The sequence below is a fragment of the Copadichromis virginalis genome, linkage group LG4, assembly GCF_057382275.1.
Source record: "Copadichromis virginalis isolate Kocher_CV1m ecotype Utaka linkage group LG4, C_Virginalis_male_GT1.1, whole genome shotgun sequence".
NCBI lineage: Eukaryota > Metazoa > Chordata > Actinopteri > Cichliformes > Cichlidae > Copadichromis > Copadichromis virginalis.
Window position 1 is genome coordinate 25,507,086 of NC_140621.1, and position 24,109 is coordinate 25,531,194.

Here is a 24,109-nt window from a genome sequence, read left to right on the forward strand (position 1 = left end):
ATTAGTTTAATATGAAATGTAGTAACTTATAAAGTGACATAAAAATACAAGAAGGAAAAAGAAAGCTTGAAGAGGTGAGACTAACTATAAAACTCTCTATGTGTGCTTAACAATATTTTTGCATCAGATCATTAATAAGCTAATACTAATTAGCATGCTGGAACTGGAGCTATTATATGTTATATATGATCATATAAATAAAAAGTACAGAACACAGTTTTAACTGTTTGAGAATATTGTGAACTAAACAGTGCTTGCCTTCTTGCATACTTGTAGAATGTTTCCTATGAAATGAGAAAAAAATGCCTAACACTTCAGTAGTTTGAGTGAGAAAATAAATAACATTAAATTGTAGTAGTTTCACTCCTTGTTCAAGCAGACAATTGCTGCTTGCCTAATTGGTCAGTTATTCATTAGAGACATGCTAACAGCTTTGTTTAAAGGAACATAGTTTGTGTCAGTCATATGAGACTATATCTTTCAGCTGCTGGGTATGTGCACTACAATGCTCAAGCTAACCCCGAAAAATGTACTGGCTCACAAATTCACATCCTGCTAGTGTAATATGATCTCATAAATACAATCTGTCCGGGGGCTTGGAACACCTGTGCCTCCTCTGGTGCCAAGCACAAAAGCTCCTTTAACTGCATCTAATTAATACTTCCTTCATGCCTCCTGTAGCCTGCTGTGTACAATATTGAGTTATAGCCATGTCCTTCACATTGTAGTTTTCCATTGTAGCAGACACCCCAGCTGTACCACAAATAAAAATAAAGAAATAAGAAAACAACTGTCTTACATTATACTCCTCAAAGATAATATAATGTTGAGTAATACTATATTAATTATCAATCATTTTACAAACATTCATAAAGTTCTTTGTCTTGTTCTGATTCGTCTTTTTCTTCTTCTTCTTACCAACACTCACAGGAGCACTTCAATTACTATTGGCCTGTGTGACCTTTGATGAAAGCTGGGTTCATTTAAAATAGGTCACTCAGCAGTCAGCACTGTGTTTACAAGCAGGCTAAGTTGGCAACAAATACTGGTCCTGGTCATAAATTTAGAGCACTATTAGGATTCCTATTAATTTGCTGTCATACTGCTGAGCTTTCATAGCATTGACAATACTGGCCAACAAGAAGCCACAAGAGAGTACTTGGATTCTTGCAATGGTTTTCAGCTTATACTAAGCTAATTGTCATTCCAGAACAGGAAGTGCCTCACTGTTACAAGTGCCGTTGAGTCCCCGTTAAGTCCTAACATCTTCTTAAACACTGGCCTGACAGTGGTTGCTGTTGGGAAAGTTTTAATTACAGAACTTTATTATTTTCTGTTTACTTAGTTCTTCTAAGAATAGTAAATTGGAAAACAACAATAAACACTTCTTGGAAGCTTGCTAGGAAATTGCGAAATGCTTAAAATTTGTTTCACTATATTAAATAATAAAATGATTAATCCATGGTGGTGTTAGTCAGACTCAAATCTTTTAGTCATTTTTTTTAGCTTTTAACCAGCAAAGTATGTGTGAACAATTCTAATGCAATTATTAGCTATCACCTGAATAAAAAGCTCCCTTTCCAGCTCTCAGCCTGTGAACCGGGTACTCAAAACTGGAACATTAAGAGACATTAAGAAACATAGAGCCAAATTGCACTTAAACTGTTTTATGGATCAGTAGAGTACACTTTTCAACAAACATAAGTGTCATTAAATTGTAACTTTACTCATAAATCAGGTTTTTGACTTGGAAATGGAATGACAAAGAACAACAGTACAGTACAAAGAACAAGATACAGTACTGCAGTTTGACGGCAAGATCCTGAAGCTTGGTCACATTCTTCTTCTCCTCCTCAGTCTATACAGATTACTAACTGTAATTAAAAGAGAACTGACTCAGCTCCACATCTCAGCTTAGTTTCGACTTCTAGTTCCCTCAGCTGTGAGATACAACACACACGAACAATGAAAAACTCTAATTATTCCCAAACCCTACCATGCATTCATGTCCAGTTTATACAGATCATCATATCACACTTCAGGCTGACAAGTAAGCCATCAGCTTTTTCTTAGGGTTAAAAAACTAAAGTTCTGAAAGTTTAGAAAAATATGTTCACAATAAAATATTGTAAATAAAAAAATACAACTTTTAACTGTTTTCTTTTTTTTATTCTGTCTTATGCTATTGCTCTGACTGACTGTGAAGCACAACTTAATTGTATTATTATGTGCTATAGAAATTAATTTTGATTTGATTGGATTGGGGTTTATATCTAGATTATACTGTTTTTGTCTCTTGTCACTGGTTACCAGGTGGTTTCAGAATTTAACTGATTTTCCTGTTCAGATTTAAAACATTGCAACAACAGAGGGTTGGTTGAAATGGTTTGGTCCTTAATGAAACCTTGAAAGAGAGGATTTGAAATATACTAGTGGTACATTCATGTAAACTTTTCCTCCTCCTTCTTAACCAGCTATGTGCCTTTTCCATTGCGTGCCTTTGACATGTTTACTGAACGTTGAAGGGTTTTATGGTTAAATTCCCTCTGTCACAGTGACCACCCGAATAGAAATTGTGTTTTTAAATATTCAACAGTATCTTTTTTGTGTACCAATATACCATCTTTTCACTGTGACTTTGCCACCCTTTCTCTTAATCAGTTTATATTAGACATACAGCTCATCGGGATCAGTTATAAAGAAAGTTGTTTTGGCCTCAAATGGTACGTTCTGAGTCAGACTTCTCCTTACCTGCTAGATGTGCACTGTAGTAAGAGCTAGTTACTAACAGTAACTAGCTCTTACTACTGTTTATTGTTTGTACACTAGACTTCTCCTTTTGTTGCCCTGTGGAAATAGATGGCCTGTGAGCTTCATCACTGTGCCTAGCTCATATTTAGTGAAGCCTGACCAACACATATATAATATATGTCAGATATATATATATATCTGACTGCACTCCTTAAAACTGGAAAACAATTAAATAACACTGACAGGTTAAGGTGCTGACCATGAACAGTCCCTTAGTTATCAGCCCTATTCTCTTGTTATTTAGTCAATTCATAAAATGAAAAGCTGTCAAATGAAAATAAATAACTTCCTTATACGTACAATAAATACAATAAATTTGACCAGTTCTTAGCAAATGGTTTCTGTCTAAATATGTCACTATTAATAAGCCACCTAGCTCACTAGATCTATATAAAACCAAGACACTATCAGAACTTTTACTGAGAATCTTTTAGTAACAGAAACTCATTTAATTAACAAACATTAAATTCATTTTCAAATTCATTGATTTCTTTAATTTATGTATACTTATGTATTTATTATTTGATTTATCATGACAAATACACTCTAAAAACCTTTGGTAAATCCACAGGTAAGTTTGGCCTTTTACATGTCTTTCACATAAAATACTGGTTGCAGGAGCTATTACTTCTTAGATATTTTCTGCATTATATGGCTATCTGTAGAGCTAATAAATATTCCTTCTGAATACTCCTTTTCAAAAGTGGCTACTAAGCAATTCAGTATGGCTTTTTATTTATTACTTTTAATAGCTCCCTCTTAATTGATTACATTTACATTCTAAACATTATTTTACGAAAGCAAAGAAACATTAAAATGAATGAGTCATTTTTAAAACATTGATTGATATTTTGCAATATGCATTAAAAGCATCCAACAGATGATTCATATTTTATGAAATCTGTTGAACAGCTTCATTCAAGTGTGTCTTATTCAGCAGACTCACTCTGAAAAAACAAACAAACAGAAAAAAAGAGTTATTTAAAGGTTTTAAGTTATTTGAATCCTCTGAAGACTTTTTTCTGTTTTAACATATCTTGTTTTAATAATTTTTGCTTAACTGCACAAAGCATTACAATGTGTCTCACTTATAATGATGTGCACAATTGTTTTTGGGGTTTTTTTTGGATATTTGGACAGAAGTTGCTACCTTTCCAGTGTCACAGCTCTTGGCTCTCAACTTGTTGACCTGGGACTCAGCAATGTCAGCACGCTCCTGAGCTTCCTCCAGCTCATGCTGAACCTTCCTGAGCCTGGACATGTGAGTGTTTGCCTGCTCCTCCTGTAAAGGATTTACAAAATTCTGACTTAGTTATAGGGGAGTCAATGGGCGTGCGATGAACCAAGCTGAAGGAAATTTGTCATATAATTGTAGTTGACTCACAGCCTACTCAGCCTGTTTCTTGTAAGCCTTAACTGCAGCTTGCTGACCAGATCCTGAAGTCTTGTGATGTTCTTTTTGTCCTCCTCAGTCTAAACAATTAGGGTTGTAAGTGAAAGGGAATGGGCACAATAAATTAGATCATTTTTAGTTAGATAATTAATTACCTCGTAAGTGAGCTCTTTCACTCTCCTCTCATATTTCCGGACTCCTTTAATGGCATCAGCTCCACGTCACTGCTCAGCTTCAAGTTCAACTTCCAGTTCACGCACCTGGAATTTGATAAAAGAATATAATATAATAAAACAATGTAGCTACATTATTATTGCCATGGTAAAGCATAGAAATAAAAGTGTCTTAATTCTACCTCATCATCATCATCATCTTTACTTAAAAAGCACTTTAAAATAACCATAGTTGACGCAAAGTGCTGTACACCAAAACTAAATAATAAAGATACATATATAAATATATATAGATATAAATAAATAACGAATAAAAGAAAACAAGTAAATTAATTAAAGCATAATTAATTTAATTACAAGAAAAACTAAGTCTCGCTGAGGGCAAAAGAACATGTCTACAGAAAGGTAGACTTCGATTGTGAAACTAGTTTTAGTACTGTGTATAGTTTGTACCCTGGACTCCAGTTTCTGGAGCTGCTTCTTGCCACCCTTCATGGCGAGGTTCTCTGCCTCATCCAGACGGTGCTGCAGGTCCTTGACTGTGACCTCCAGGTTCTTCTTCATCCTCTCCAGGTGAGCACTGGTGTCCTGCTCCTTCTTCAGCTCCTCAGCCATCATGGCAGCCTGAAGTGATGAAATATTTCCAAAATTTTAAATCTGTTCTACATTAAAATCGAACTTAACATGAACTGCAAATTAGAGATTTCAGAACCCTGTAATAGTGAAAAACAAAATAGAAGAAAAAAAAATCTCACATCAGTGATAGCCTTTTTGGCCTTCTCCTCAGCATTTCTTGCTTCCTGAACTGCATCATCCACCTCACCCTGAACCTGGACAAGGTCAGCCTCCAGCTTCTTCTTGGTATTCAAAAGACTGGTGTTCTGAATGAAACAAGAAAAATATATTTTGGTTTAAATATTGGATGCTATATCAAGAATCTACATATATAGAATATATCAGAATCGATACACTAATCATCATCATAATATCAACAACAGTATTTATGTTTTTTTATGGTTAGGCATTTATTTAATTATTGGTTTATTTATTTATTAACCTGCAGTTTAATTCTGTATTATATTATGTTTTTGTTCCCTAATCCTTAAGTGTGTTAATTCTGGTTCAGACATGCAAATAATGTATAATGCAAATAATAATAATGTATATATGTATATGTCCAACACGCTCGCTAGCATCAACCAACTCCTGCTCAGCTACTTTGCGTCCTCTCTCTGTCTGCTCCAGAGCGGCTCTCAGCTCCTCAATCTCAGCCACCATCAGACCATTTCTGCGCTCCACCATGGCGACCTGCTCCTTCATGTCTTCCTGTCCTCTGAGAGCTTCATCAAGGTGCAGTTGGGCATCCTGATGAAATAAATCAATCAATAAATAAGTACCTATTCTGTTTCTTTAACAAATGATCAGGAAAAAAGGTCACCTTGAGCTGTCCTTGGACATTCCTCAGTTGTTTCTGGGCCTCAGCAGCCTGTCTGTTGGCATGGCTCAGCTGAATCTCCATCTCATTCAGGTCTCCCTCCATCTTCTTCTTGACTCTCAGGGCATCATTCCTGCTCCTGACCTCAGCATCAAGAGTGCTCTGCATGGAGTCAATTACCCGCTGGCTGTTCCTCTTGATCTGCTCCATCTCCTCATCCTTCTCTGACAGCTTCCTGTCAATCTCACTTTTAACCTGGTTTAGCTCAAGCTGAACACGAAGGATCTTGGCCTCCTCGTGCTCCAGAGTTCCCTTTAAATGATTAAAAGAGTTATGTAAAAAATTTTTTTTATTGCAACATAAACTGGAGAAGGGATACTTTTTAAAATTTGAATACAAACAGTACATTTTTATAAAATACATTACCTCAGCTTCCTCCACAGCTGTCTGAATTTCAGACTTCTCTGTCTCAACAGTCTTCTTGGCATTTTCCAGCTCATGGATGGTCTTTCCTGTCTCACCAATCTGCTCAGTCAGATCTGAGATCTCCTCTACAGAGCAAACACAGCCAAGAGTACTTGGAGCTGATATATGCAAATGTTTTTGCCACAACAAAAGCTGTAAATGACATTAGAACATTAGAATCGTACTTAAACTCAACCCACACATGGGTCTATCATAAATAACCAATATTACCTGCATCTTGCCAGGTGATGATTCCTTCTTAGCTCATGCAATTGTTGCGAAGTACTGGATGACACGTTTGGTGTTGACAGTCTTTCCTGCACCAGATTCTCCACTGGAGACAGTATAAGAGACATATTTTCAAGATTCATCCTCTGTATCAAGTTTTAGAGATAATCATGTGTGCAATACTCTCGTAATCAGAACAGATTGGTTTTCCCGATCTGGAATACAAACATTAAAGAATTTTATCTAACTGCAGCAATAACCTCACATTTAAGGCATCTTTTAGTTTGTATTCACAAACTTTAACAGTAACTACTACTTACCAGTGAGCATGAACTGATAGGCATTGTCAGAGATGGAGAAGATGTGGGGTGGAGCCTCAATCCTCTTCTTTCCTCTGTATGCTGCTACACATGTAGCATCATACACAGGAAGCCACTTGTAGGGATTTTCGACGACGCAGAACAACCCAGAGTAGGTCTGTATCATAGCAGAGAGCATAAGGGTTGCTTACATTTCTCATTTTTCATTTGCATTTTATTTCTTTTAGATAAACCTTCAAATAAAACTTACGTAGATCATCCATGATGCAAAACGCTCTTTGAGGTTAAACAGCACAGATGGCTCGTTAAGGTGTGTCATCATTGCCATATCCTCCATCTTATCGAACTTTGGAGGGTTCCTGGGGTGGATGTCTTCCTCTTTCACAGTAACTGTCTGAATAGAAAGCAATTTTTAAATAATCAACAGGGTGTTTGTTGTGATATAGCAGACAAATGTTTACATAGACAGGATGACAAATATATAGACGTAAAATGGAAAGAATTTTTACCTACCTTTCCTCCCTCTGTCTCAACAGTGGCTTTACCACCCTCCCTCTTGATAAGTTTACACTTGACATATACTTCATCAGGATCAGTCACAATGAAGGCCGTCTTGGCATCAAATGGGGTGTTTTGAGCTTCAATCCTCTCCTTTTCTGGCTTCCGGAGGCAAATGGCTGCCGGGCCATACTGCTCCATCTCCGCGTCTGTGCTCATGTTGGCACTTTACTGGAGACTGAAAATATGACATAAATTGAAACAATGTGACCATTTATGAGTTCTTGAAATTTTCTTAAGCAGATATCTTCTATCATGAAAATGTCATTTACATCGAACCACTTACCTCACTGGACCCCAACTGAAAACTAATAGTATCCTGTGTAAAGATGCTGCAATCTAAAGAAATGCCAAAATTAAGTTGCTTTGCTCCTTTGTGTCTAATATTTCAACCATCATATTTCAGTAAAAATATTTATTCATTCAGTTGACTGACCAAAGTGCCACTACACTCAAACAGCAGCAACATATTTAACAGGAATGTCTAAACCGTTAAAATATGGTAACCAGTGAATACTTGACCACACTCACCTGTGTCACATGCCTGTCAGCTGGATTGGGTTTCCAGAGTTGCTGCTCGAGTGTGTCTGCTCAGCACAGCTTTTCACTTTATTAATCCTTTATTTATCCAGGTAAAAAATCTCATTGAGATTAAAAATCTCATTTCCAAGAGAGACCTGGCATCATAGCAACAAAAGTCACATACCACATAGGTATATAACATTTAAAACAAATACAATATCGCATACAAACATGTGTAAAATATACAATAACAGATCAAATACAAAAAAAGTACATTAAAAACAATCACACTGAGTAAAAGAGCTGTTCTCTCGTTCCTTTAAGACAGACTTAAACTCTCCCAAGGTAACCAATTCTGATAATTTCAGTTCCTTCTGCAGATTATTCCAGGAAGCAGGGGCAGCGTATTTAAAAGCCCCTTTCCCCCATTCTGTTCTGATTTTTGGGACAATCAAGTGTATGATTTTGTTCGAACGAAGGTTGTATTGGTTGTGGTTTTTACACATATAAACACATAAATAAGATGGAACCAGCCCAAGGAGAGATTTATAGATAAAAATCAACCAATGGGAGAGTCTACGAATATGCAAAGATGGACATTTAGCAGCAGCATACAGAGAACAATGATGTACACGACTTCCATAGCCAGTAATAAAACGTAAAGCACAATGGTACACAGTATCCAACCTCTTTAGGTAGTGGGCAGGTGCATTCATAAAAAGCAGGTCACCATAATCCAATAAAGGTAAAAAGGTTGAACGAATCAAATGTTTTCTCACTTGGAGGGAGAAACAGGATTGGTTTCTAAAAAGTAACCTAGTTTTAGTTTTAACTTCGACACAAGCCTTTGAATGTGAGTCTTAAATGACAAATTCTGATCTATAATGATCCCTAGATACTTGTAAGATGTGACCATTTCAATTTCAGATCCTTGAATTGTTTTAATCTTAGGAGTAGAGATGGCACGATACCACTTTTTTATGTCCGATACCGATACCGATATCATAAATTTGGATATCTGCCGATACCGATATGAATCCGATATAGTGTTTTTTAATCAACAAAACTGTTTTTTAAATATCTTGCTGCATTTTGTATAAGTTCATACTCAAGTTTAAAACAACAACTACACTAAAGCTATTCTGTTATACCTGTATGCAAAAGAGAATATTTCATAGTTCAGCAATACTGATCAATCTAATAAACTTAAACCTACACCATCCTCCCTATTCTGGTATTTTAAAGAGTACTTAGCATAAATATTAAGCAACCTAACTAATAGGGTTCCAACTCCCAGCAACAACAAAAATAAATAAATAAAAAATAGGGAACCACCCCTCACGCGCCACCTCATGATGCTTAATCGACGTAATCAACCTTAATTTGATGCAGTGTGAAAAAAAATGCACAGAAATCAATTATTTTTCAAGAAATATTAAATAGATTCAACATCTTTCTTCAACAAAATTGCAGACTGCACAGATGGTACCTTCCCAAAGGAAAAAGTACTATAGCTTACTAGGGTATATTAGACTTAATAGTTACTATATACAGTAATTGACTTCTATTCATTTTACATCAAATTAAAACTTTGGGTGTCAGATAATTAATTATTAAAAGCTAGACATTTTAAATGAGAATAAGAAAGAAAAGTATGTCTTTGTGCCCCCTTTTCCCTGTTAATGCCCTATTGGCCCCCCTGGCTAAACTTTGCTAGATCCGCCCCTGCACAGTTACCAGCGTCAGCTACGTAGAAAAAGATCCTGGAGTAGAAAGTAATATTAAATAAATTCTAACAACAGCTGATCAAGCTTAAATGTGCTGCTGTTGTTCAGCCGCTGGTTTCCTCTTTCTGGTGCAAAGTGGGCCAAAAGCAAACAAGAGACACGGACTCGCGACAGAAAAGCCGATCAGCTGATCATTGATCAGTTTCATGATTGAAGTAGCAGCAAGAAGAGGCAGTCGCTCCATATATCGCTTGTTAAGCTTAACGCAGGAATGCTTTACAAACATTCAGAGATGGACTTACACACTTGCTTTACTTCTCTCGGGGATAACTTTGTCGGAGATGAAATGCCGGGTAGCTAGCGAAGCTCCACATGCTATCCAGACCACCGACAGGTCCCGCATGCCACAGCCGCTCTATCACGTGATGCATACTGCTCCGACGTGCTAACGTTCTGAGGTGAGTTACGGCGTGTTGCAAGTTTTCTGAGGTGCTTTCGTGATATTTAATGGATCGGATTACATTTTTTATTTTTCTCCGATATTCGATCCAGTAATTTAGGTCAGTATCGGACCGATACCGATACGTAATATCGGATCGGTCCATCTCTACTTAGGAGACGTAGCTAACAACTCTTTGCCATTTGAGAATAACATAAACTTGGATTTCTCTGGATTTAACACCAACTTAAGTTGAGTTAAATGGGACTGAACGACATCAAAGGCAGACTGCAGAAATTGCAGGGTTTGTGCTACTGAAGGGGATGAACAATAAATAATTGTATCATCTGCATAAAGATGAAATGCTGCATTTGACAAATTATCACAAAGGTTGTTTATGTAAAGAGAAAATAGCAATGGTCCTAATATGGAGCCCTGCAGAACTCCTTTGGATACTGGGAGAAAAGAGGAAGAAGACCCAGCAGCACGGACACACTGTTTTCTTGCTGACAAGTAATTTGAAAACCAACTTACAGCATTTACAGATAGACCAATATTGTTTAGTCTATTTAATAAAATAGCATGGTCAACTGTATCAAAAGCCTTTGACAAGTCAAGAAAAAGAGCCGCACAGTATTTTTTGCAGTCCATTGAATCAACAATGTCATTAACCACTTTAATAGCAGCAGTTATTGTGCTGTGTTGTTTTCTGAATCCTGACTGATGTTGGGAAAGAACTGAATTTTTGTCCAAAAAATCTTTCAGTTGTTCACTAATGAACTTTTCTAGAACTTTTGCTAGAACACACAATTTAGATATGGGCCTGTAATTATTAACATCTGAAGGATCACCTCCTTTCAGCAAAGGGAGAACATAGGCAGATTTCTATATTACAGGGATCTCACTGTTCGAGAGGCTAAGATTAAAAATGTAAGTTATTGGTTCTGCTATAAAATCTGCAGCCAACTTAAGAAAATAGGGATCAAGTTGATCTGTTCCTCTGGACCTCAAAAACATTTAGCGGAGAAAAACTGAAGGGTTGGACCACAGATTCAGTTTGAGCGGTTGCAGAGAGAGCCTCTTGTTGATTAAGCTGTTTTAAATCTGGATATAAAGATTCAAATAGAGATCCTGAAGAAACAAAATGCTCATTAAAGCAGTTTAGAATGTCGCATTTCTCTGTTAAAGTACAGGAGTCTTTTACAACAAAAGTTGGCATCTCATTTGTAATTATGTCCCCATAAGAAGATTTTATTATTTTCCAGAATTTTTTAGGATCGTTCAAATGTTTAGTAGTATTTGAAAGATAGAATTCTGATTTGGCCTTTTTAATTAAGGAAGTTGAACGGTTTCTAAGCTGTCTAAAAATCAGCCAATCCGCTTCGGATTTAGTTTTTCTGGCCTTAGCCCAGGCAGCATCCCTTTTTTTGAGTAGACTAGAGAGCTGAAGAGAAAATCAAGGGTTGTTTCTGCATTTTACTCTAAATTTGCAGATAGGGGCATGTTTATTTGTAATTTTGATAAAAGTATCATAAAAATAATTCCATGCCAGCTCAAGATCAGTTATCAGGTAGATTCTACTCCAGTTATAGTCCCATAAATCATGAAAGAAAGCTTGCTCACAGAAATGCTTAAAATCTCGTTTAAAAGCTATCTGTGGCCTTGATTTTGGGAGCTTCGATTGCCTGACTACTAGGGCTGCCACAAACGATTATTTTGATAGTCGACTAGTCACCGATTATTTTTGCGATTAGTCGACTAATCAGATCATCATCCATTAGACGTAAAACTACAGCTTATTGCACCAGCAGCATCTGCTCTTATATAACTATCATTAGCTTACAGCTTTAAGTGTTTAAGGTCTGTGCTAACTAAAAATAAAGACAAGATGATAGTTTATTGAATTTTAATGAAATTTGCAGATTGTTTCGGTGAAGATTAATAAACTCCTTGCTATCTAAAATATAACAGGACACTGGAGTATATTCTGGAGCATCTCACACTTCTGATAATCAGCTGTCTGCTTGACGTTTATTCAGCTGTGTAAAAACTATAACTTTAATCTCAGACAAACTGATTTACTCAGGAACAAATAAAATACTTAAAAAAAAAAGCCAAACAATAACATTTTAAGTTATCTAAGTGACTCATATATATTTAACCTGAGTAGCAAAAGACGGCGGTGGGTTTGAAAACGATTTGCGGGGAGTCCGGTGTTCTCACGGCGCTAGTGAGCCTAGCCCCCGGCTCGCTAACGAGCTAGTGGGTAACAGATGTCTCCGAAAACGTCGGAGCGCTTTTGAAAATATGTGGTGTCCTGATAAACTGAGCAGATATTTGAGGTTTACACAGCTACATTCTCGCCTGAAAATATGTTAAACGTTTATTTTGTGACCCAGAAAGAATAATAAGAGTAACATTAAAACTAACTAGCTGCCGCCATTGTTGGAAACTGCGCTGGGCTGCGCTATGAATTCTGGGACACAGCTGCTGCTTCTTCTTCTTCTTCGGGGTTTAACGGTAGCTGACATCCTTGTACATGCAATGCTGCCATCTTCTGTTTCAGTCCGTTATTACACTCTTAAATCCTGCCACTTATTCCTGCGTCTTTTGTGATCGTACAAAGTTTCAAACGACGCGTCGACTATTAAATCAGTCGTCGACGATTTTTATAGTCGACGTAATCGTGACTAGTCGACAAATCGTGGCAGCCCTACTGACTACAGCTACCACACAGTGGTCACTGATATCATTTGCGAAAACCCCAGTGTGAGAATATTTATACGGCATATTAGTTAAAAATAAATCAATAAGTGATGACTTTTCTGGGCATTTAAGATTTGGACGAGTTGTGCTGTAAATTAGTTGTGTGAGATTATATGAATCACACATGGATTTAAAACTGTCTGAGGCAGAGGACAACCAGTCCCAGTTGAAATCTCCGGCCAGCACAATTTCATTAAAATCTAAAGTAGATCGTTTTTCACTAAGTGAAACTAAAGCCTCACTACTAGCTGAGGGGGGTCTATAACAGCCCACAATGGTAATAAAATAGCCCTTGAAAAGTTGGAGTTTGAGGGCAAGAAGTTCAAACTGCTTACAAACAGATACCGATGAATCGACAGTAACATGGAATTTGCTTTTTACATAAATTGCAACACCGCCACCCTTTCTGGGGCGGTCGCAACGGAAAAGATTATAGCCCGTTATTGCAATGTCTTTGTCAGTAATTGATTTAGTAAGCCAGGTTTCTGATAATATAAGAATATCAGTATCTAACTCTTTCATCAAAATTTTCACAAAATCAAGTTTGGGAAGAAGACTTCTGACATTTAAATGAGTGATACCAAGACCTGTTCAAGTTTTGAAATCACAAGGAGTACTTAAGCATTTGCAGTCTGGATCGGGATTAGGTTGCACATTTCCAGATAAAAGAAGCAGAAGAACAATAAAACATTTTCTTTTCATAGATTTTTCTTGTAGGATTACAGACTGATTTCTCTTAGTGCCCGATCTCTTTGGGGGGTGAGAAGATTGGGAAATAAACCAGTAATATGGAATGAATAAATCAGTTAAATCAGTTGAAATGAGATCTCTGCTGATAATCACGTTTGAGAAACTTCTAAAAGATGTAAAATCCCACCTTGTTCCCTTTGAGAGGAGTAAGAAGTATGGTGTCTCTTGCTCCACAGACTGTTCCTGCACCTCATGTAGACAAAAAGCGGTCTTCATTACAGGGTGGTTCTGGGACTTTGTTACTTGACAGTTATCGACTCATTGCTGACACCATGAGTACTTATTAAAATACCTCTATGTTACTTTATGATTGACAGAATAGTTGTGATTTTTGATTATGTTCTGTTAAACATGAGACAAAAAAAAAATGCCAAAAATATTTTTTAAACATAATTTTATAGTCAATTTCTCTATAATAAAGAAGATAAAATACTGTTGGATCTAAAAAACAAATATTAATTAAAAATTTCTCAACTTTACATATTCTAATTAAGTACTGGTAAGTCAATCTGTATAGAACTGTATTCGACTATATTATACATTCAGATATATATTATTAATGCATTTTCTTATAATGTTATTTTACTTTTAACACATCATTTTTAACTGATTTGTAAATACAGTATTTACTACTCTTATTATGTTCACAGTTTATTCAATACTACATAGCAAGAGTGCACAGCATGGTTTGTGAAGTGTCTGCTCCAATAAATCCAGAGAAGTACTTGGGGATCAGATTTCAGTTGACACATTTTATGATAGGCAGTTGCATCAATTTAATTTTGATATGACAGCCAGGACTGAGTGCTAATGTTGGGGAAGCGTCAGAATGTCACTGGTGTATAGTTGCACAGTATACATGTCTCTGGTATCTGATACTAATTTCATACTGCTGTACTTTCCATAAAAGTTAAAAGAGCAACACATGATTCCTGGAAACGTAATACAAGAAAAGTTGACACCTCAGGTAAGGCCTTAAATAACAGCTGCACAAATAAGATTTAAAATGAGTGTTTTTCACTTATGATTGTTGAAAAATGACAATTTTGGTACAAGAACATAGTATTAGTTTCTATTTAAAATGTTTATATTCAACTTTTACTGAATGAGCAGAGATGAAAAAGTATCTTGACGTTTGGAATAATTTCCAGTGTCCTCTCAGATTACGTGCTGAAACTGTTGACAGGTGTGGTTTATCATTTACCATCTTAACAGAGGATTACAAGTCATTGCTGTAGTCAAAAATAACAACAACTAAGGGACAGAGTTAGGATACCACTCTTGCACTGAGAGGACATTTGTCCGACATATCCAGAGAAGCAGGTGAATTTTGTGTTTTTATGTTATTTAATTTCCATAGTTTGATAGAAAATCTGTCAACTTATTTGTTTTGAATTCCCCTATGAAGTTTCACACAAAAGTAGGGCATTTTAGTCACAAAAACTGACTGTTGCTTGACATTTTCAGAAGTGGAAATCAAAATGAAACCTTGACTAAAGTTGAAAAATTAAAACTTTAATTCTCCAACTGTACAATATTACAAAAGTTCAACAAATTTCTGATATCGCTTATTATTGGCTATTATTTTACATAATGTAAAGCATACATAAAACAAGATAAAGTCTTTTATGCTCTTCCTGTCTATTTAGTTTACTTTAAGGTGTGATTCACACTTAAATAGCTTGAATATACTGAATGCAATGTTTGATGGAGGGCATAGAATTTTCAGTTGTTTAGGATATTATGTTTTGGCACTGGAAGTTGCCTCAAAGGCTACTTTGCTCTCTTAAAGTGATTAAAATCTCCTTTGGATTAGAATATCAGTTTTGCAAGTATAATATATTGCCCTACACAGTTTGGATTGAGTTAAACAAATCATGGAAATTACCCAATTTTTGGGGTATTTTTGGTGGTTTATTTTTAAAAGACATTTTTGAACTAATTCCTACTGGTCGCTCTATATCAATTTACTTCTCAGGCTTGAAATATATTCCAGTATGCAGTGAAGGAAGAGGATAATTTCTTTCAATGCAAAGGATGTACATGGTCTGCAGCAGTTCTTAGGTATATGTCAAAGTAAAATCCGCAGATGTTACATGGCATGATCAAACTCTTGGCTCTTAGCTTGTTGACCTGGGACTCAGCAATGTCATTGCACTCTTGAGCTTCTTCCAGCTCATGCTGAACCTTTCTCAGCCTGGGTAGGTAGATGTTGGCATGTTCCTCTTGTAGTTGATGGGAATTAAAATGAGGGCACCCTCATTTATATATTAGTTAATTTAACTTCAGTTTAATTTAATATTTACTTTTCATATTTCTGCATTCTCTCTCAGGTAGTTGTACAGAATAGTATACAGTAGCTTTGTTTTGAGGAGCACTGTAAAAAGGATTTTAATATATTATTGTAAGTGTTAAAAACAATCAAACCTGAGGGAAGCAGTCTGACACGGTCACTAGCACCAACCAACTCCTGTCCAGCAACTCCTAATCCTCTCTCTGTCTGCTCCAGAGCGGCTCTCAGCTCCTCAATTTCAGCCATCATGAGACCATTTCTGCGCTCCACCATGGTGACCTGCTCCTTCATGTCTTCCTGTCCTCTGAAAGGATCATCCAGGTGTAGCTGGGAATACTGATAAAGTATTTCAGACTTCTCAGTCTCAACAGTCTTCTTGGCCTTTTCCAGCTCATGGATGCTCTGTCCAGTCTCACCAATCTGCTAAGTCAGATCTGAGATCTTCTCTAAAGAGCAAACACAGCCAAGAGTTAGAGTACTTGGAGCTGACATATGCAAATGTTTTTGCTACAACAAAAGCAAGATAAGCATACGCTGCAAGTTCTTGTTCTCTCTCTTCATGGTCTCAAGATGATCCAGAGCCTCTTCATATGAGTTCTTCATCTTGAACAACTCAGTGCAGAGAGAACGAGCCTCCTTTTGGGCTCCTTCCAGCTCTGCCTGGCTCTCCTCATACTTCTGCTTCCATTCTGCCAGGACCTAGGTTTATATAGGTTAATTAGTTAGTTGTTATTATTGGTGTATGCCTATTCTGATGATATTGGTTATATTTAAATCTTTACTTTATCAAAGTTCCTTTGCTTCTTGTCAAGGTTGGCAGCCAGGGCTTTAGCTCTCTTCACATCAATCATGAGGTCCTCCACCTCACCCTGCAGCCTCTGCTTGGTCTTCTCCAGTGAGGCACACTTGGAGTTCACAGCCTCAATGGATTCCTCAGCCTCCTGCAGGCGCTGGGCAATCTGCAACACTGTCAGCCTGCTTCTTGCGGAGAGCAATTTCTGAAACTCAGCTTCTCGCTTTGTGTTAAACTCAATCTGAGCAGCTGTTGCTCCACCAGCTTCATTGAGCCTCTTGCTGATCTCTTCAAGCTCCCTGGAGAGGTCGGCTCTCTGCTTCTCTATCTTAGCCTGAGCCGCCCTCTCAGCCTCAATCTCCTCTTCAATATGAGCCTAGTTTGAAGTTTTATATTAACAGAGCTTGTCAATGGGAACTTATATTGTAATTGTTTTTCATAAGAATGAATAATATTCATTATGAACGCTGTTCATTAGTTTTACCTTAAGTTACCTAAAGAATCTTGCTGAGAAGCTGGCTTAATTCCTTAAGCCAGCTTCTCCATCAAGTTTTTCCTTGATGGAGAAACCAATAGAGATTTTATAAGGTAAGTGTCCTCATAAATAGTGAGTACATCAGTAATGTCTACAGTATACCCAGTGGTAAATTATAATAGTGCACTACATGGTTTGTGAATTATTTATTGCAATCAATCTTGATATTAACTTGACAGTGATATTAAGTTGAAAGAGTTTATACTAAACTCTAAGCTCAAGTCATTTTGACATTATAGCCAGTACTGAGTTTTAAATTCGGAGAAGTCTTGAAATGCCACTGGTGTACTATTACAGGACATAAACACCTCAGCTATCTGAAATAAAATTCAGAGCAAGACTTTGTATTAATGCCAGACAAGTGTTATATATCTCTACTAGGAATAGAGTTTAAGAAGGACTGCCAGCTCAGATAATTCAATACTAGAAAATTGTTTGTTATAAAAAAAATGTTAATGTCTTTCTGCAAGGAAAAAATAATCATACAGTTTTTAAATTTTAATTTAGATGTACTGAGTAAGTGATAAATGATGAATGGAAGGAAAAGTCTGGGATCATAGCCAGAATTACCTTTCATTGCCAAGTTTTGCACAGACTTGTCTTAATGTCTGCTATCTTACCAGCAGGTCACGAGGTGCTACCATGGTCAAAAATAAATCCAGCAAAGAGAAGAAGCTGTGACTTGTCTTTTGCATAAGTGAAGGATATATTATAGGACAATATTCAGATATGTTGTTAAGACCATGTCCTAACCTGTAAGAGATTTGTCATCTTAAATAGTCTGTTTAATTTCCAAATGTATTTTCCTAAAAAAGCACATGTTTAAAAGTAAGATAAGTTCATTGTAAAATGTTGAGTAAAATAACATATTGTGCATGTTCACTGTGATCCAAGAGTTTGCTAGAATAGCAAGAAAAATGCAGAGTAGACACAAAGACAACAAAACAACCAAAACAGGGAAATTACTTATTTCCTCTGCTTCTTTTAGCTGTGGTATTTTAGAGGAACACATTACAGACAATGCAGTCTAATGTTTTAGTGTCTTGCTAGGTGTACAGTAGCAAGTGTTTAACCTTACTGAATTTTTGAAATTCTACGATACTGTTACTGTAGTACTGTTTTAATGAGCACAGATGAGTCACTTTGGCCTGCACTTCTGGAGAGACACAGTGACATTTCTCTAGAAAGATCTAGCCACTTAAGCTTCCTTAGGAAACACAGTATAAATGGCTACTCATTTGCCTCTATGCTCACAATTTACTTTTGACTATATTCCATTTTTTTTTCTTTAGAAAATTTCTGTATTTGCAAATCCAGACATTAGGTGTCTCTGATACCTTCAACATTCACAAAGCCTTAAACTCTATGGAGAAAAAGCGAAGAGTGACATAAATAGGAGGTTATTGTCATCAAGTACTCTGCCAAAATAAAAGGTCTGAGGACAAGTAATGACCTGTATGAGAATGACTATTGGTATTTTGGAGACATGCAACCACTCCCCACGTAACGTTAACCTGTATGCCATTTTAGATATATAACAATTATGGTGAAAGTGTAGGATTGAGTGAATAATACCTTGGTCATACAGCCCTAGAGGCTAGTGGTAACCACCTGTCACTTAAGTAGTTGGTCTATTCCCCAACCAGTTGGCAAAAACCTTGTGTTTGCTTTGGCCACTAGCATATTTCTGCTGTAGCAATTTGAATCGAAGTGATGGATGTATCCAAAAACACTGTCTACTCTCCGAGTTGTACTGAACCTGCCAAAAGTGTAACATAAACTAGAAATGGAGGCAGTTGGCTTCAGAGTTATAGTGGCACTTTATGAAAAATTTTGGCTGAGGTGCAGCTTTTACTTTGAAGGCAAACCTTCTCCATTTCCAGTTTCCATCACTCTTTCTAGTATTTCTACTGCTGGGCCAGTAGTTAGGAAGTATTCAAAGCATTTTTATCTGAAGAAGTACAGCTAACTGTGGAAATCTGCTAGCAACCAGTGCAATAACTGGGAGGTTTTTGGTACAGAATCTTCTTTGATAATTTCACCTAGTTAAGCAACAACCTCACAAAGTGGCTAGAGAAGAAATAATTTATGAACCTTTTTAAAATAAATAAATAAATTTTAGATAAATGTGTGATTGAGTAAAGTGTGTGTCATGTCATGTGAGAAACCTCTGTAAATGTTAGACATAATTTAATGAAAGCTGTTGTTGAGTGCAAGGTAAGAGACAGGTATTTTCAGATCAGCAGGTTGGCACGCTAGAAAAAGATCACACCATATAGCTAAGGATACAGCAACAAGTGAAGCACTGCAGTTTTATACTACAGGCAAGTGTAAATGGGAACAAGGCAAGCAAGCGACCTCAAAAGTAACCTCTATTCCCTGTAGTTTAAATGTCAGTGCTTTTCTATAATTATGCCTTTGAGACATTCTTATTTACAAAATCCAATGCTGCCCATTTTATCATTATGGGGAGCAATCCTGTTGTACATCCCACCATTGCTGGGACACTATTCTGTTATGTTGCTGAAGTGAAGTTTAATCTCCAAACACTTTATTAAAGTTTATGGATTTGGTTTGTTGTAAAACTGTGTGTTTCAATAAAATATGCTGTTCTTTCTCTTTCTCCACTGTAATAACCTAGAGTAATATTAAAAATGCATGTTAGTTGCATCCAATCTTCATTAGCATTTTTATTGAATATAACTATAGACTTTGGTCTAACTTGACAAGGTGTCAAAAAACAAATATATACCCATTTCAATTATTTATTTTTACCAGTGAAACCAATATAACATCTCCACATTCACAAATATACATTTCTGACATTCAAAAACAAAACAAAAACAAATCAGCGACCAATATAGCCACCTTTCTTTGCAAGGACACTCAAAAGCCTGCCATCCATGGATTCTGTCAGTGTTTTGATCTGTTCACCATCAACATTGCGTGCAGCAGCAACCACAGCCTCCCAGACACTGTTCAGAGAGGTGTACTGTTTTCCCTCCTTGTAAATCTCACATTTGATGATGGACCACAGGTTCTCAATGGGGTTCAGATCAGGTGAACAAGGAGGCCATGTCATTAGTTTTTCTTCTTTTATACCCTTTCTTGCCAGCCACGCTGTGGAGTACTTGGACGCGTGTGATGGAGCATTGTCCTGCATGAAAATCATGTTTTTCTTGAAGGATGCAGACTTCTTCCTGTACCACTGCTTGAAGAAGGTGTCTTCCAGAAACTGGCAGTAGGACTGGAAGTTGAGCTTGACTCCATCCTCAACCCGAAAAGGCCCCACAAGCTCATCTTTGATGATACCAGCCCAAACCAGTACTCCACCTCCACCTTGCTGGCGTCTGAGTCGGACTGGAGCTCTCTGCCCTTTACCAATCCAGCCACGGGCCCATCCATCTGGCCCATCAAGACTCACTCTCATTTCATCAGTCCATAAAACTTTAGAAAAACCAGTCTTGAGATAGACAAAATACTCATTTGCCTAATAATTCTGCACTCCCTGTATATGATACTGAAAGTATTTCTTTAATATCGAATTATTATCTTATTTGTTTAAATGATATGACAGTGGGAATTAATTGTCATTCTAAATGGACATTTTGCTTATTATAGAGCATTTATGTTTAAATAATCTTAGGTTATGTAAGATATGGTTTCTTTAGTAAAGCTAACCTTGCTAGCACTGATACTGAAAGCTAGGATGAATGTTAAGCAGAGGTGCTGTCCTCATTTGCTAAATGTCCTGTAAGTATAAATGATGATTCTTCTGTTGAATATTATATTTTCCAATGTGAATTTTGTAAAAAAAATTATACTGATTAAATGTAATGAAGTCACAGGAAAGAGTTTATTGAATTAATACATTGCAAACAGACAATTTAGCAGCTGTTTCATATTTTATGAACGCTGACAAAAGGTTCCAAATAGATGTCTCTTACTCAGCACTTTCACCCTAGAAAAAAAATCATAAAAAAAAAATCCAATTATTCAACACATATTAACATTTTACAGGTTATCCCACATGAGATTGCAGAAGGACATAAACTAAATTCTATCAGTGTATACAAAATTAATAATAATAATATAATATAAAAGATAATCTATCTAAAGACAACTAATTTAAAATGGGATTAGATGAATTACCTTTCCAACATCACGGCTCTTGGCTCTCAGTTTGTTGACCTGAGATTCAGCAATGTCAGCACGTTCCTGAGCTTCCTCCATCTCATGCTGGACCTTTCTCAGTCTGGACATGTGGGTGTTGGCCTGTTCTTCCTGTTCAGTATTAAAGTATGTTGGATTGTTAAAGAAATATCTGATCATTCATGAGAGCTATATTTACATAATTAATCATCTTTCAATATTTAAGGTCACAGAACATTTCACTCACAGCCTCCTCAGCCTGTCTCTTGTAAGCCTTGACTTTGAGCTGTAGCTTGTCCACCAGATCCTGAAGTCTGACCAAATTCTTCTTGTCCTCCTCAGTCTGTATATATAGCAAACTGTTATTTAGAACTGGAGAAGAAACAATTTAGGAAATTATGAATTTCTAGGTAAATGTGTAATCACCTGGTAGGTGAGCTCCTTCACTCTCCTCTCATATTTGCGGACTCCTTTAACAGCATCAGCTCCACGTCTCTGCTCAGCTTCAACTTCAGCTTCCAGTTCACGGACCTTTAATGCCATGATAAGTAATCAGCTTTTAATAAATATTAAGAGTACAGAGAAGAAAATGGGTGGAGATCATGTGATGGAATCAAAGTGTTTTTTCTTTTTAAATATTTGAATAATAGTTCGAGAACAACATACCCTGGACTCCAGTTTCTGGAGCTGCTTCTTGCCACCCTTCATGGCGAGGCTCTCTGCCTCATCCAGACGGTGCTGCAGGTCCTTGACTGTGACCTCCAGGTTCTTCTTCATCCTCTCCAGGTGAGCACTGGTGTCCTGCTCCTTCTTCAGCTCCTCAGCCATCATGGCAGCCTAAAATATGGGTGGTATTGGAATTATTGATCAAGCATGAACAAGAATTTTGAAAAGAAAAGAAGGCTTGTAAAGTACTAACTTCCATCAGTGATAGCCTTTTTGGCCTTCTCCTCAGCATTTCTTGCTTCCTGAACGGCATCATCCACCTCACCCTGAACCTGGACAAGGTCAGCCTCCAGCTTCTTCTTGGTGTTCAAAAGACTGGTGTTCTGAATGAAAGAGAACAGTTTTAATGATGTGATTCTCACTCTCTTATATCTCAAAGTCTTGTAATGTAATGAATAACAACCTGAGAGTGAAGCAGTCCAACACGCTCGCTAGCATCAACCAACTCCTGCTCAGCCACTTTGCGTCCTCTCTCTGTCTGCTCCAGAGCGGCTCGCAGCTCCTCAATCTCAGCCACCATCAGACCATTTCTGCGCTCCACCATGGCGACCTGCTCCTTCATGTCTTCCTGTCCTCTGACTGCATCATCCAGGTGCAGCTGAGCATCCTGATGACAAACAAACAAAAGATATTATCATTGTTTGCTTGGAGGTTAATTAAAACACAAACATACACACAATCTACCAACTCACCTTGAGCTGTCCTTGGACATTCCTCAGTTGTTTCTGTGCCTCAGCAGCCTGTCTGTTGGCATGGCTCAGCTGAATCTCCATCTCATTCAGGTCTCCCTCCATCTTCTTCTTGACTCTCAGGGCATCATTCCTGCTCCTGACCTCAGCATCCAGAGTGCTCTGCATGGAGTCAATCACCCTCTGTCATGGTCCGTGGCCCGGCGTCCGAGGTGCTGATGGGATGCCCACTCCCGTGGGCGTGGCTGCTAACTCCACACCTGCATCCCATCCCGGGCGATCACCAGGTGGACTATTTAATCCTGCCCAGCCTGCTGCTCCACGCCAGTCCGTAGTCGTCCTTCAGCGATCGCAGCTCGGCGTGTTTGAGCTACCAGCCTGTCCACCTGCCTGTCCGGAATTTGGATCAAAATCAGCCCCAGCCGCCTCGACCTTTCTGAAGCTTCTCCCCACGGACCCTCACCCCTCCCTCCGGTTCCCTCGGCCCCGCTATCATCCCTCCCACAGTCCCGCTCTCGGCGTTCCTGCGCGATTCACCTCCCGGTCCCTCGGTTTTTCTGGTTCCGTGCGTTTTTTTCCCTTCTACACTCCCGGGACACCCTCAGTTATAATAAAGTTTATTTTTTGTTCTCTCGTACCTCTGTGTGTGTGTGTTCTGCTCCTGGGTCCAGCTTGTGTGCGGAACTTCGGTTCATGACACCCTCTGGCTGTTCCTCTTGATCTGCTCCATCTCCTCGTCCTTCTCTGACAGCTTCCTGTCAATCTCACCTTTTACCTGGTTTAGCTCAAGCTGAACACGAAGGATCTTGGCCTCCTCGTGCTCGAGAATTAGCTCTCTCCACATCAATCATGAGGTCCTCCACCTCACCCTGCAGCCTCTGCTTGGTCTTCTCCAGTGAGGCACACTTGGAGTTCACAGCCTCAATGGATTCCTCAGCCTCCTGCAGGCGCTGGGCAAGCTTTTTCCTGTTGTTAAAAGAATTCTGTTTTTATTAAGGCTGAATTGGTTGGTTTTAAGTCTGAAAACTAATTTAAACAATGAAAGTATGGTGACTTACTTGGCCTCCTCCAGCTCCTCAGTTCGCTGGATGGCATCAGTCTCATATTTGGATCGCCACTGAGCCACCTCACTGTTGGCCTTGGACATTCCTCGCTGCAGCTCAGCCTTGGCCTCCTGCTCCTCCTCAAACTGCTCTCTGAGCAGATCACAGTCATGACGTGCTGACTGAACAGCATGAGCCAGGGCGTTCTTGGCCTTTTGAACACAATCAATGTCAGATGGACAATTTTAATTAAAATCAATTTTAAAGTCTAATGCTGAGAGGATGAGATAT

General features: G+C 37.8%; 2 protein-coding genes and 1 pseudogene across 3 annotated transcripts in view; all 3 read right to left on the reverse strand.

Annotated features, from left to right (window-relative positions):
* Positions 1–3,660: 3,660 nt before the first annotated feature.
* On the reverse strand, positions 3,661–17,852 carry LOC146711591 (uncharacterized; annotated as a pseudogene). The gene is made up of 12 exons (XR_014919925.1): positions 17,829–17,852; positions 16,663–17,049; positions 16,414–16,579; positions 6,239–6,363; positions 5,816–6,124; positions 5,546–5,742; positions 5,133–5,265; positions 4,831–5,001; positions 4,360–4,506; positions 4,196–4,284; positions 3,962–4,093; positions 3,661–3,758 (listed from the first exon to the last, which is right to left on the reverse strand). The product of XR_014919925.1 is annotated as an uncharacterized LOC146711591 (transcript).
* On the reverse strand, positions 6,505–7,724 carry LOC146711592 (myosin heavy chain, fast skeletal muscle-like). Its single transcript, XM_085455311.1, has 5 exons — positions 7,670–7,724; positions 7,339–7,561; positions 7,076–7,219; positions 6,826–6,982; positions 6,505–6,611 (listed from the first exon to the last, which is right to left on the reverse strand). Exons 2-5 carry the CDS (start codon positions 7,540–7,542, stop codon positions 6,505–6,507), a joined length of 612 nt encoding a protein of 203 aa, XP_085311437.1. The 5' UTR covers positions 7,543–7,561; positions 7,670–7,724.
* A 3,188-nt stretch (positions 17,853–21,040) lies between the features above and the next one.
* LOC146711593 (myosin heavy chain, fast skeletal muscle-like) overlaps positions 21,041–24,109 on the reverse strand; it is a 13,272-nt gene continuing 10,203 nt past the window's right edge. The window contains exons 27-36 of the mRNA XM_085452966.1: positions 23,834–24,030; positions 23,567–23,741; positions 22,779–22,958; positions 22,490–22,693; positions 22,284–22,409; positions 22,027–22,197; positions 21,787–21,891; positions 21,608–21,703; positions 21,361–21,492; positions 21,041–21,169 (exon numbers count right to left, since the gene is read on the reverse strand). Coding sequence (XP_085309092.1) covers positions 21,152–21,169; positions 21,361–21,492; positions 21,608–21,703; positions 21,787–21,891; positions 22,027–22,197; positions 22,284–22,409; positions 22,490–22,693; positions 22,779–22,958; positions 23,567–23,741; positions 23,834–24,030 — 1,404 coding nt within the window. The 3' untranslated portion in view covers positions 21,041–21,151. The remainder of the gene's footprint in view (positions 21,170–21,360; positions 21,493–21,607; positions 21,704–21,786; positions 21,892–22,026; positions 22,198–22,283; positions 22,410–22,489; positions 22,694–22,778; positions 22,959–23,566; positions 23,742–23,833; positions 24,031–24,109) is intronic.